Source organism: Enhydra lutris, unplaced genomic scaffold, assembly GCF_002288905.1.
Source record: "Enhydra lutris kenyoni isolate GAN:26980312 unplaced genomic scaffold, ASM228890v2 scaffoldscaffold111, whole genome shotgun sequence".
In the NCBI taxonomy this organism is placed as follows: domain Eukaryota; kingdom Metazoa; phylum Chordata; class Mammalia; order Carnivora; family Mustelidae; genus Enhydra; species Enhydra lutris.
The window spans coordinates 961,259-974,461 of record NW_019154195.1 but is presented as its reverse complement, the minus strand read 5'-3'; the positions used below and the strand labels follow the sequence as shown (position 1 = coordinate 974,461).

Below are 13,203 nucleotides of genomic sequence, written 5' to 3'. Positions count from 1 at the left end.
CTCTGTCCCTTAAACACGAGATCCACCTGCAGTGGACTGAATGTGCCCTTTAGAACCAGACACGCCCTTTAGACACCATCAATCCCATCAGACAGGCCCCCTAAAAGCCAAAGTGTCTCCTTAAAGAAAAGTTCTACCCCTAAGGAGAGACCCTAAAGCTTAGACCCTGCCTCCAGGTGACCAAATGTCTACATTAGACACTGTATGCACCCCGGGGGGTAGGATTCACCTGTCTGGGCGGAGTCAACCATTCCTCTTCTTCTAGGCACTAGATTACGTTCCTGTCCCGAGGGCTGCTCTGTGTCGGGCATTGTAATCCTTTCTGGGGATCCAGCAGTGGAGAAAAGAACTCAGGGGAGAAAAGAACTTATGTTTTGGTGTTTGGGTGGTGGGGTGGAGAAATGTAAAGAAACAGAAGTAATTTCAGGTGGTTCTGAGCATGCTGAAGGAGGGGAGGAAAGGTGTTAAGAAAGCGAGTGACCCCGTGAGCATGCCTTTCAGTTCAGGTGTCCCGTGGACATCTCTCCAGAGGCGGCATCTGATCTGAAACCCGAGGGGTGCTGAGAGACCAGAGAGCGGATGGGCCCCGAGGGGGGAGAGGTGAAGGGAGGGGGAGGGGTCAGGTCCCAGAACCCGGTGAGGCAAGAGAGGCATTTGGCTGTGCTCTCCAGGCAATCGAACACCAAGATTTTAATGTTGGAGGATTTGGCCACACCTGCACTTTACAGAGTTCCCTCTGGCTGCTGAGTCCAGAAGGAACTGGAAGCAGCAGGAGAAACGCGTAGGAGCCTGGACCGGAGTGGTGGGGAGATACAGGTGGATTCGAGATGAATTCCGAAGGTGGAATGTGAGTGTGTGTGTGTGTGTGTGTGTGTGTGTGTGTGTGTAATTGAAAGAGCTCAGGAGGGACTGGTTAGGTGGTAGCAGTTTGTGTTAAGACCAGAAAAGGGGAAGAACAAGTTTTGGTGGGAGCTTAGGGGGATCAAGAATTCCATTTTGAGCTTCTTAAATTTAAGATGCCTGGGAGATTGGCAAGCATTAATATGGCTGAAGGTGTGCGTGTCCTGTGATACCGCGATCCCACTGCTAGGCACGGACCCTAGAGAAACTCCTTCACCTGCACTAGGAGACACACTTAAACATTCCCAGCAGCAATCTGTACGGCCTCAAACTCTGAACAACTGATGTGTCATTGCTGTTGTCCAAATGTTTGTGTTCCCATCGAAATTTCTATGTTGAAATCCCAACCCCCAGTGTGACGGTGTTTGGAGATGGAGCTTTGGGGAGGTGCTTAAGTCTTAGTGCCTGGGACCAGCGCCTCCTCTGAAAGGCTCCAGGGAGACCCCTAGCCCTTCTCACCCTGTGAGGACACAGCAAGAAGCACCGGCCGTAAACCCAGAAGAGCGCCTCCCCCAGAAGACAAGCATGAGGGTGCCTTGATCTTGGACTTCCAGCCTCCAGAGAACCGTGAGCGATAAATTTCTGTTGTTCATAAGCTGCCAGTCCATGGTGTTTTGTTAGAGCAGTCGGTACAGACTAAGACATCCGTCAACAAAAAACAGATAAATAAATGGTGGCATATTATGCTGTGGGTTACTATACAGCGTGAAATAAAGGGGTGTAGATACACGCAGTCCCATGAATGAAAGTTACAAAGAAGCCCAACGCCCGAAGCCCAACACAATGATTCCGCTTATAAGCAAAACTAAACTATAATAGTGTTTAGGATGTATTGTGGCTAGTGTGCTACCTAGAAAAGCAAGAAAACCTTCTCGAGGTTGGATAGGTTAAGCTCGGAATGGGGCTTGCCAAGCCTTCTGTGACTCTGGGGCAGCTAACATCCCGTTTCTTAATCTGGCGATCTCTTGATAATTATTTATTAGCTGTGCGTCTGTGTCGTGCCCTTCTAGCTTATGCGCCTTCTATTTCACAAGAAAAGAATTTAGAGGAGGGAGACGTATATTTGGGGGGAGAGAAAACAAGAAGACATGTTTGCCTGGAGATGCACGGTTGCCCATCTGAAGGCTCCAGGTCAGCTCCTGGGGACGCTCAACCTTAGAGATAACTTCCTCTCCGCTCTCCCACCCAGAAACCAGGAAACAGACTCATGCCCTGGGCAAAAACCAAAAACCAAAAAAACTGTCTTGGAGCAACAAGACCCGCCCCCTTCGATTCAGGCACCGCCCCAGGGGCATGAACCACCTACTTCCAGACCTGCTCTGCCCGAGCACCGACGGTCTGGAAGCGAGCCAGGGTTGTCATGGAGATGGCCGCAGGCTAGGGATTAATGAATAGAGACCTCGGGAGGCTGAGGTTCCGCCTACCTCACCTCCAAGCCAATCTTTTCTCTTCTGGGACAAAAGCGACAGGGACTCACCCATCTCCCGCCGGCCTCCCAAGGGCCCGGCGCAGGGCTGGACGTCAGACCTGACTCATCTCACTGTGGCCCCATTTTATAGATGTGCTCATGGAGGCTCCGAAGGGGTGGGAAGGATTTCACTCTGGGGGCGATCTCAGCCTCTCCAGGGCGCCAATTACTGGGCTGAAGCTGACGACTCTGGCGTGTCTGCTGGAGGAGCTGACTCTCGCCGCTGACCTGTCCAGCCAGCCACCCGCACGCTCAGCTGAGCTCCGCATGGCCCCACCTCCTCAGCCTTCTCCCTTCAGGGCAGTCACCTTCTCCTGAAGCCCCAGCCTCACCCCTCCTCACTCTTCATCCACTTTTCTGAGCGCGGCTGGTTGCTGACAGGTGAGCCTTTAAGCAAACCGGCGAAGCCGACCCCTGCGCTCAGGAACTTATATTCCAGGGGAGGGGAGGTAGGCAATCAATGGGTAATCCACGAGGAGCCTCCGGCTTGTTCGCGATAAGTACAGTTGGAAAATTAAGGCAGAGTGAGGACTATAGGGAGACGGGAGGCTGTTTTAGCTGGGGGCGGGGGGCAGGAGAGCTGTCTCTGAGGACGTCTGGAAGAAAGTGAGGGGAGTAGGGTAGAAGGGACACTTGATGGAAATCTAGGGGGAAGGGCACTCTAGGCAGGGGGGAAAGGCACTTTCAAAGGCCCTGAGTCCACCAAGAGCAGAGAGGGGGTGGTGTGGCTGGACCGGAGTGAAGCAGGAGAGGTAGTCACCAGTGGAGGGAGGCTCCAGGGGCCAGACCCATCGAGCCTTACAGGCAGGGGTGAGGAACACCGGAGGAAGGGCTGGGAAGCCACGGGAGGTTCACAGGATGCGCTTTCTGCGTGCGAGAGGCTGGCCGCGGTAGGGGCGCGGGGGGGGGGGGGCAGGAGAGCCAATGAGGAGGCAGTAGCAGGGGGACTGGCACCCAGGAGTGCAATCCGGAGCCAATCAGCGCTAGGTCCCGCCCCCTGCTCGGGCCCACGGCCCGGCCCCGAGGAGTCCTGCACTGCCCAGGAACCCTGTCTCACCTGGGCCCGTTCCCCGCCTCCTCCCTGCTCTCAGCCTAGGTCTCCCCTGCATCCGGCCCAGCCTCCACGCGGGTCCCACAGGAATTTCTCTAAAACACTAATCGGATCATGTGACTCTCCAGCTTAAAACCTTTTCAATGGCTTCTCAGCGCACCAGGAACGCGTCCAGCATTCCGCTTGAACTAAGAGGCCGGCACAGCGGCTTGTGCAGCTCCCGGCCTCTCTCCACGACACTCCCGCCTTTGATGGCCCAATCCAAGGCCTGGAGTCTCCCCCAAGACAAGATCTCCCTCCCCATCCCCCTCTTCCCTCTGCTTGAAATTTTATTTCCCACCATTCCATTCCTGAATTTTCCTTATTTCCTTCCTGCCTGCCTTCCTTCCTTCCTTCTTTCCTTCCTTTTTTTGGAAAAAAAATGTTAAGCTTTTAAAATACAGATAATGAAATAACAACCCCCCAACCCCACCCGGTATACACTCAGAAGAACTGAAAACAATCGTCCAAACACTTACACACGAACATTCCTAACAGCACTATTCACAATAGCTGAGAGGTAGCAAGAAGCCATATATCCACGGACAAATGAATGGGCACAATGTAGTGTACCCACACAGTGGAATATTACTCAACCAGCAAAAGGAATGACGTCAGGATCCATGCCACAACACAGATGATTCTGGAAAACACGCTAAGTGAAAGAAGCTGGTCATAAGAGGTTACCTATTATATGACTCAGCTGACATGAAATGTTTGTCATAGGCAAAGCTGATTATTGGTTGTCAGGAGCTGGAAGGAGAAGGACATGGGGAGTGACAGCTTAACAGACCTAGATTTCTGTTGGGGAAGATGACAAAGTTCTGAAACTAGACAGTGGGATGGTCACATGACATTGAGAATGTACTTAATGGCACTATTATTGCCCCCCACGCCCATGTACTGCCTACCAGCTTTAAAACATCAGAGGTTTACTTACCTCACTCTCCGTTGGCCCCTTTAGGATCTGATCGCTTCTCCCTGCTACAAGGTAACTCTTACCATGAATTTGGTGCTTATTGTTTCATGGATATTTTTAGACTTTCACTCCTACATAAATATCCTTTGAAAATTAGTACTATTGGGGCACCTGGGTGGCTCAGTGGGTTAAAGCCCGCATCGGGCTCTCTGCTCAGTGGGGAGCCTGCTTCCCTCTCTCCTCTCTGCCTGCCTCTCTGCCTACTTGTGATCTCTGTCTGTCAAATGAATAAAAAAAAAAGTCATGCTCTTTGCCTGTCGTTTCTCCCATCTCTTTGTGAAATGCAAAGGCTCACTGAGACGCACCAGCTTCGACATGTTTTAGTTCCCCACTTTGCTGCTGTTTAAACTGAGAATAGCGTGACCCACTCCATAAAAGGAGAGACAAATGCGTTAGTATTTGTAAAGCGCTTACAAGACTAAGTTACTGCTTATTTTCATTTTATTTATTTTTATTACCCTTTCCCCCCATTTGATTTCTTGTCCCTTTACTTTCTGGAGTATGGAACGCGTTCACATGGCTTCAAATTTAAGAAGTACAAAAGGATAGAGTGCCGAGTTTCGGTTCTGGGAGTTAGACAATGTTGCTAGTTTCCTCTCTCTTCTTCCGGACACAGCCCACTGATAAGCACAGACAGTTAGAACAGGTTCCAGGCTGTTTTCTACCTTCCTTTCCATCCCCCCTTCCCTTCATGTTATCACTTGGAGCGCTTCCATATTTTTTTTACACAGCAAGTTTCATATATATATATATATTTTTTTTGGACACATAGCATTCCACCGGGCAGATCAATCACGATGCCACTCGAATTCCCTCCGGGTGTGAATTTAGCTCATCTCCAGTCTTTTGCAGTGGTGTGCAATCGTCTGGTGCTGATTCACCTGGCACCGATGTCATGTTGCATGTTTCTGAGCAGATCTATCTGTCAGTCACGTTCCTGGAATTGTTCAGGTGTTAAGGCTGTTCCAAATTTCACTAGCCCGGCCGTGTTCCCACGCTCTGGCCAACAGTGCTCAGCGTGTACTTCACCTTAAACAGCGACAGGCTGCAGGCCTATCTTTGCAACAAGCCCTCAGCTGCTCGGTTTCCGGCATTTGAGATGTGTCGAGCACGTCTCTCTCCTTTCCCTTGGCTCATCCTTCTCATCCCCAACCCTTGGCTTTCATCCTGCTGGTTTCAGCTGAAACACTGTTGCCTCCTGGAAGACCTTGAGGATTGCTCTCACCCCAGGGGGAGGTCAGCTCAGTGCCTTCTCTGTTCTCTGTCTTCCCACCCAATCCTCTTTCCTGCCTTAGAGCACGTTTTCCAGGAAGGCGGTCGGATCTGTGACTGCCTCCTCCCTCTGAAGGTGAGCTTCCTGCAGACAGGGTCCGATAGCCCCTGTCAGTCTGCCGCTGCAGCTCCAGCACCAAGGACAGAGCTAGCCCATAGTAGGTGCTCAGGAAATACCGCCGGCTTGGGATCCAGGGAGCTATGCCGGGAAACACATGCAGAAGGACTCAGGAGCACAGTGGGTGCTCAGTACATGTGGGTCTCTTAGGAGCGAATGCGTATCTGCTGGGCTTGTTGTAGAGGGGGCCACTGAGGCTAGGAGAAGCGACAGTCGCTTGCTCAGGCCGCCAAGTGAAGGCTGGACAGGGGTTCCAGTCCAGAGCGCCCCTACTTTGCCTGAGGCCTCTGCCACTGCCTCATTCATGACTCCTTCTCCTGGCACCCCCCTCGCCCAACACAGTGCCTGGCACAGACAGGACCTGATAAATGTGTATTTGTTGAAGGAATGAATGAATATGTGTGTCTGCTGGGGTGGGGAGGGGAGCTGCATCCAGCCTCCCAGGCCCGCAGCCCCCTCCCCATGCAGAACCCAGGAATCCAAGCCGACCGCCCTCCCCGCCCCCTGGGTCCCCTCGTCCTCCCGCTTCCGGCCTTCCAGCCGGTCTTTCCTCTTTTGGGCTCGGTGGAGAGGCCGGGTTTCCGGGGGGAAGGCTTAGGCAGTGACACCGAGCCCAGCCTCCTCCACCCCCCACCACGCTCGGGCCCTCCCTCCCTCCCCGCCACCACCGTCCGCGTTTGGCCGGCCTCGGGGAAGGAAGAAAGGAGCGAAGGAGGCGGAGGTAAGACCCAGGCGCCCAGCGATCAGGGCCGAGCCCCAGGCTCTGGGCTCGGAAATCTGTGAGGCCTCGACCGCCGGCCCTAATTCTGCTGATCACGCCTGCGAGAAACCGCAGGCTGGGCCCAGTGGGGAGCTCGGCCCCCCGTGGGGACCTAGGGCTCCGGACTCCAGCAGCCTGGGTGGGGGACAGGCGTCCAGCAGCCGGGCCCTCAGCCCCCTCCTCCGTGGAGACTTCGGGCAGCTGAGCCCCCAGCCCCCTCCCCTTGTCTTAGGAGCCCAGCCCCCTCCCCCAATCCTCTCTGCCCCTGGGACCTAGAAATCCTTACTCCACACCTACAGGAGTGGATCCCAGTCACCTCCCAAACCTGGGGTCCCAAACCCCAGCTCCCACCTCTCTCAGTCCCTGGAGTCCAGGGCCCCAGCCTCCCCCTGCCCAGGAGTCTGAGCCCTCCTACCCCCAGCCTCTCCCAGACCCTGGTCTGGGCACCCACACGCATTTCCATTTCCGGGGCTTCCCAATGTCGAATTCCACACTCGGGCACCACTGGCTGGTTCCCAGCCCCTCCCATAATTCTCCAGCGGGGCCCCTGGAGAAAAAGCAGTTGGCTGAATGTCTTCTTGTCTCCTCTTCTGTCTGTATCTCTGGCTTGTCCCCTCTGTCTGTCTGTCTGTCCCTACCCCTGTCCTGCTGTGGTTCTTCTGATCTCTGGTGTTTGCACCATCTCTCCCGAAATCTCTTTGTTTTCTCTCCATCTCTGTCTCTGCTGGGAGTCCCCATCTCTCTCTCCTGCTGTCTCCCACCATCCTGCCTTTACGGCTTCTCCTGCTGTCTGTCTGTCTGTCTGTCCCTGGGGTCTCTGCCTTTGCTCTGTCTTGCTGGCTCTCTCCGTTGCCTGGTTAATCATCTGACCATCATGGACTCTCCATCTCTCTGTGTCTCTGCCTCTCGGCCTCACTCCACACATCTCCCTTTATCTGACCCACTCCACACCCCCACCCACCCCAATGTCTCCTTGTCTCCCCTTTCTCCTCACAGGCATGGATCCGCAGCCCCCTCCACCCGCCCAGGGCAGCCCACCTCACCGTGGCCGTGGCCGGGGCCGTGGCCGGGGCCGTGGTAGAGGCCGGGGCCGTGGCAGGGGGGGCGCCGGAGCCCCTCGGGCGCCCCTGCCCTGCCCGACATGTGGCCGCCTCTTCCGCTTCCCCTACTACCTCTCCCGGCACCGGCTGAGCCACTCAGGCCTCCGACCCCACGCCTGCCCCCTGTGCCCCAAGGCCTTCCGCCGGCCCGCCCACCTCTCCCGCCACCTGCGTGGCCACGGGCCCCAACCCCCGCTGCGCTGCGCCGCCTGCCCCCGCACCTTCCCGGAGCCGGCGCAGCTCCGGCGCCACCTGGCCCAGGAGCACGCCGGCGGCGAGGTGGAGCTGGCCATCGAGAGGGCGGCCAAGGAGGCTGCGGAGTCGAGCTGGGGCTCCCAGGACGCCGGTCCGGAGCAGCCCACCACGGCCGCAGCGGGGGCCGCGGAGGAGGAGGCCGCGTGGCCCGAGACGTGGCCGCCAGGGGAGCCGGCCACGCCGGCTGCCCCCACGAGCGCCGAACCCCGGGAGCCGGAGGAGGAGGAGGCCGAGGCCGGGGCGGCGGAGCTGAGGGCCGAGTTGGCACTGGCGGCCGGGCGGCAGGAGGAGAAGCAGGTCCTGCTCCAGGCCGACTGGACGCTGCTGTGCCTCCGCTGTCGCGAAGCCTTCGCCACCAAGGGCGAGCTCAAAGCGCACCCGTGTCTGCGCCCCGAGGGTGAACAGGAGGGTGAAGGGGGCCCCCCTCCCCGGCCCAAGCGGCACCAGTGCTCCATCTGCCTCAAGGCCTTCGCCAGGCCCTGGTCGCTGTCCCGCCACCGGCTGGTCCACTCCACCGACCGCCCTTTCGTGTGCCCAGACTGCGGCCTGGCCTTCCGCCTCGCCTCCTACCTCCGCCAGCACCGCCGTGTGCACGGCGCGCTCAGCCTCCTGGCCCCGCTGCCCCCGGCGGGCAAGAAGGACGACAAGGCTCCGGGTGGACGGAACTCAGGGAAGGGGCCCGAGGGGGGCGAAGGGGCAGAGTGCGGGAGTGCCTCGGAGGGGGGAGAAGGCGGGCAGAACGGAGGGGACGCCGCCCCGGCCCGGCCCCCTGCGGGGGAGCCCCGCTTCTGGTGTCCCGAGTGCGGCAAAGGCTTCCGGCGCCGCGCGCACCTGCGGCAGCACGGGGTGACCCACTCAGGGGCGCGCCCCTTCCAGTGCGTGCGCTGCCAGAGGGAGTTCAAGCGGCTGGCCGACCTGGCCCGCCACGCGCAGGTGCACGCGGGAGGCCCGGCCCCGCACCCGTGCCCGCGCTGCCCGCGCCGCTTCTCGCGCGCCTACAGCCTCCTGCGTCACCAACGCTGCCACCGGGCCGAGCTGGAGAGGGCGGCCGCGTTGCAGGCGCTCCAAGCCCAGGCCCCGCCGTCGCCCCCGCCGCCCCCGCCGCCTCCACCAGCTGGGCAGGAGGAGGAAGGGCTCCCGCTGCCCATTGCACACATCAAGGAAGAGCCACCCTCCCCGGGGACCCCACCCCAGTCGCCGCTGCCGCCGCCGCCTGCTCCCCCTGTCTTCCTCAGCGCCTCCTGTTTTGACAGCCAAGACCACTCAGCCTTTGAGATGGAGGAAGAAGAAATTGACAGCAAGGCCCACCTTCGGGGCTTGGGAGGCTTGGCCTCCTGACCTTCACCACCACTCCTGGCCCCTCCATTTGGCTCCGGGTTTGCAATATGGAGGAAGGAAGTCGAAGTAGAGGCGCCTCCTGTCTACCCACCCTTCCCCTTCCAGCCCTCAACACTAAGGGGGGGGCTGGACCGCCCCTCCCTCCCATTGCCCACCCCCGGGGGACCCCGACGCTGGCTAGGAACTGCTTGCCCCAACAGGCCTCAGAAGGCAGGACGAGTTGGAAAAGGAGGCAGAGAATATTGGCCAGAGAGATGCAGACTTGGGGGGACCCCCTGCCTGGCTGTCTCCCATTACACACACTGGACACCGTCACCTCTTTGGAACTGCCAGACCCTGGGGGTCCCCAGCGAGCAAAGGTCCATCCCTGTCCTTTTGTCTGTCTGTGAATAAATGTGAGTTCGTGAAACAGGAGAGAGTGAGGCTGTCTGTGGGGGCTGCCAGAGGGGGTCTAGGGTGAGCCGGGATCCGTCCCAACAGGCCCTGAGCTTGCGTTCCAGGCAGGAAGGGTCCAGATTCCCACATCAGGGGACGGGAGGCAGGTGCTCGGCTCGCAAGAAACTCAAGAGAAGAATCGGGAGTGTGACAGCGCTGGTTACCGCCCGTCCCGGCATCTTTGGGGAGCCCCGTGGCCCCCTGTGCGATCCCCGCGTGCATGCTTTCAGCAGACATTTACCAGGCACAGCGCGGGGTCCTGGGGATGCTGGAGAGGAGACAGCCACGGCCCCCCCAGGAGCCGGAATTCTAGATCCACACGAGTTTAGCCATGCGTGGCTGCTTCCATTTAGACTTAGAATGAGTAAATCCATTTTTTTTTTAAAGATTTTATTTATTTATTTGACAGAGAGATCACAAGTAGGCAGAGAGGCAGGCAGAGAGAGAGGAGGAAGCAGGCTTCCTGCTGAGCAGAGAGCCCGATGCGGGGCTCGATCCCAGGACTCTGAGATCATGACCTGAGCCGAAGGCAGCGGCTTAACCCACTGAGCCACCCAGGCGCCCCGAGTAAATCCATTTAAAATAAAATAATGAAAAACATTCAGTTTCTCAGTCACACAGTTTCCAGGGGCCAACAGCCCCATGAGGCTGGTGGCTACCCCGGACAGCACAGATCGAGAACATCCCATCACTGCAAGAAGTTCTCTTGGACAGGGCTGCCCTAGATAATGAACCATCTGAACAGACCATCAGGTATTAATTAGGGCTACTGAGAACACTGCCTGGCTGGGAGGGAGGGTCTTTGGGTGACCTTTGACCTGAACCAAGAGGGGTGGAGGGCAGAGCAGGGTCAAAGGCCGTGAGGTGGGTTGGTGCTGCATGTTGGAGAAACCACAAGAAATCAGGGGTAGGTGGAAAGGGTCATTTTCTGCAAACCTTCTAATGGTTTTTTCCCTCGCTCATCTATTTAGGTCTTAGGGAGTGGAGAGGGAGAGATGTGTTCAAGCCATCTTCTTTAAACCGCCCCCCTCTCCTTCTGTTGTTATCCGTCCTTCCCTCAGAGCCTTCAGTGGCTCCCTTTTTCCTGTGCAAAGGTTCATGCCAACCACTTGGGTGTCTTCATGCCTGTCAGGCCTGTAGAGGGGTGAGGTCATCCCAGTTTTCCAGGGCAGCACACAGAGGCTTTGGGAGGGAAGGTGGTTCCCCGATGTGATGAAAACACTGGGCAGGGGCCGGACCCGGGGAAGGAAGCCAGAGACGTGGAGGTTGAAGGTGTAGGAAGGGAGATGGTGGACTGTCCAGAGTTTGCAGAGATCCCCATCAGGGATTCAACACACCTTGGCTGAGGCCTTGGCGCGGTGCCTAGCAGGTAGTAAGCACTCAATCCACGTTAGCCTGTTTCGTTATCCCCGCATCAGGGCTTGAAGTGGGGGACAGAGTGATGAGGGAGACCACCTGGGGACCAGCCCTCAAGGAGCTTACAGACCAGCAGAGGACGTGGACAATGATCAAATATTGGCACAAATAAAGTTTCCAAAAGAGACCAGTTCTCCCACAAACTAGAGCCCGTAACAGCCCCAGGCGTGGGGAGCTGGGGAGGTGGGGTGTGCTTCCTTGACGTCAGAGCTACCTCCATCCCCAGGAACCTTCCGTGGCTCCCTATTACCATATCCAAACATGGGCCCCCATTTAGTGAGCACCTACCGTGGCCAGACACCTTTTCAGCACAACCTCACTGATTAAACTCATTGAGGGAGGGGATTACATGGCCAGATTTACAGAAGGGACAACAGGGCTAAAGTTAAGTCATTTGTCCTACTTTGGAAATCACTACCATGAACTGAGCTCTTTGTCTTCAACGGGGTCCTTCGTGGAGAGGGCTGAAAACAGCGGCTGTCCCTGCGAGGAAGCCATTGCTGTTGCTGCTTTGTTAGGATCATTTTCCCAGGCTGGTGTAGACCTAATCTCAGGGAATCCTCGCCACCCCACTGGGGATTAGGAAATAATCCTCACCACTTCCTAAGGGCAAGACAACACTCGGAGAGGGAGTCCCTTGACCAAAATCTCATAGCTGGGAACTGGCGACGTGGGATTGGAACCCAGGCTGGACCAACAGCATAGTCCGCACACCCTTAGCCAGGCCCATCTAAGGCTTAGGGTGAGCCCCTCCTTACCTGCATCCCCGTTGCCAAGCCCCGAGGCACCACGGCCCACCCCCCTCGGCTTTCACCCCCACCTGCCCCCTCCCCGCCGGCTTACTCCGCTTCGAGGATCTCCTGTATCCAGAGAGAAATGTTCCTAGAAAAAAACACAGGACTTAGAGTGAGAAAAGGTCCCTACGGACGGAGCCCAGTTCTCCCGTCTTGCAGACGAGAAGACTGAGCCCTAGACATGAGGGACAGACCCAAAACATGATATAACACCCCAACGGTTGCTCTTATTGTGAAGCAAAAAGCTGGTTCCACGAATCAAACCCTGTGGCTTGGCTTGCCCTGCGCCGAGCATTTCGACTATGCGACCTCAACCACGTGCTCAGAATCACATCACACACATTTTCGGAGTCCTGAGCCTGCCACGCCTTGCACAGGGATCGCGTGGGTTCGCTTCCCCACTCTTCACGACAAGGTCAATACAAGAGACGCTGTCACCGGCTCCATTTGTCCATCGCAAACAGCGTCAGTATCATTTGCATACCATGGAACCCACTCATTTCAAGGGCACTTAGTGCTTTTCAGTGACTTTATAGGACTGTGCAACTACCCCCCCCCAAAGGAAATGTTAGGACATGCCCGCTCCCAAGATCTCCTGTGCCCGTTAATCGTCGCTTCCCATCCGCGCTCCCCCGGCTCTCCCGGCAACCACCGAGGTACTTTCTGTCTCGACAGATTTGCCTCTTCTGGACAGTTCCTAAAAATGCATCACCCAATATGCCGCCCTCCTATGTCACCCTCCGCGTCCGGCTTCCTTCACTCCATGTGCTGTTAAGGCTCATCTGTATTGTGAGTTTTAGGAGCACTTTGTCCCTTTTCATGGCCCAAGCAACGTCCCACTGTACAGAGAGACAGCGCTGTGTTTACCCGCTCATCTGTGGGTGCACATCTGGGCGGGCTCCACTCTTCGGCTGCTGTTGGCGGTGCTGCTGTGAACACGCACGGGGACGTGGATTTGACCCTCTTGGGCCGATGCTCGGGTAGGCTGTGTGAGAAGCTCATGATGCACTTTTTAAGAAATTGCCAGACTCTTTCCCAAAGGGGCTGCACCATCTCCAGCCCCATCAGGAACAGGTGAGGCTGTGGGTTCCCCGTGGGGGCTCCGTTTCTGGGAGCAGGAAGATGACGCCGTGAGCTGACATCCCGAGGTCTCCTGGCTGGTAAGGAGCACATGTGGCTGTGTGTCCAGGCATTGTGACTCCAGCGCCTGTGCTCTTAACCCTAAAGAGATTCTTTCTTCCCATGTTACTCATTCATTCATTCATCCTAAGACTGTTG

At 56.9% G+C, this 13,203-nt stretch overlaps 1 protein-coding gene across 1 annotated transcript; it reads left to right on the top strand.

Moving 5' to 3' along the window:
* Nucleotides 1-6,494: 6,494 nt before the first annotated feature.
* LOC111139617 (zinc finger protein 579) lies at nucleotides 6,495-9,689 on the top strand. The gene is made up of 2 exons (XM_022491942.1): nucleotides 6,495-6,548; nucleotides 7,584-9,689. Exon 2 carries the CDS (start codon nucleotides 7,586-7,588, stop codon nucleotides 9,278-9,280), a length of 1,695 nt encoding a protein of 564 aa, XP_022347650.1. The 5' UTR covers nucleotides 6,495-6,548; nucleotides 7,584-7,585; the 3' UTR covers nucleotides 9,281-9,689.
* Nucleotides 9,690-13,203: the final 3,514 nt, after the last annotated feature.

What these genes read in the sequence shown, in the direction of transcription:
- LOC111139617 (XM_022491942.1), top strand. Translation starts at nt 7,586, where the DNA reads ATGGATCCGCAGCCCCCTCCACCCGCCCAGGGCAGCCCACCTCACCGT.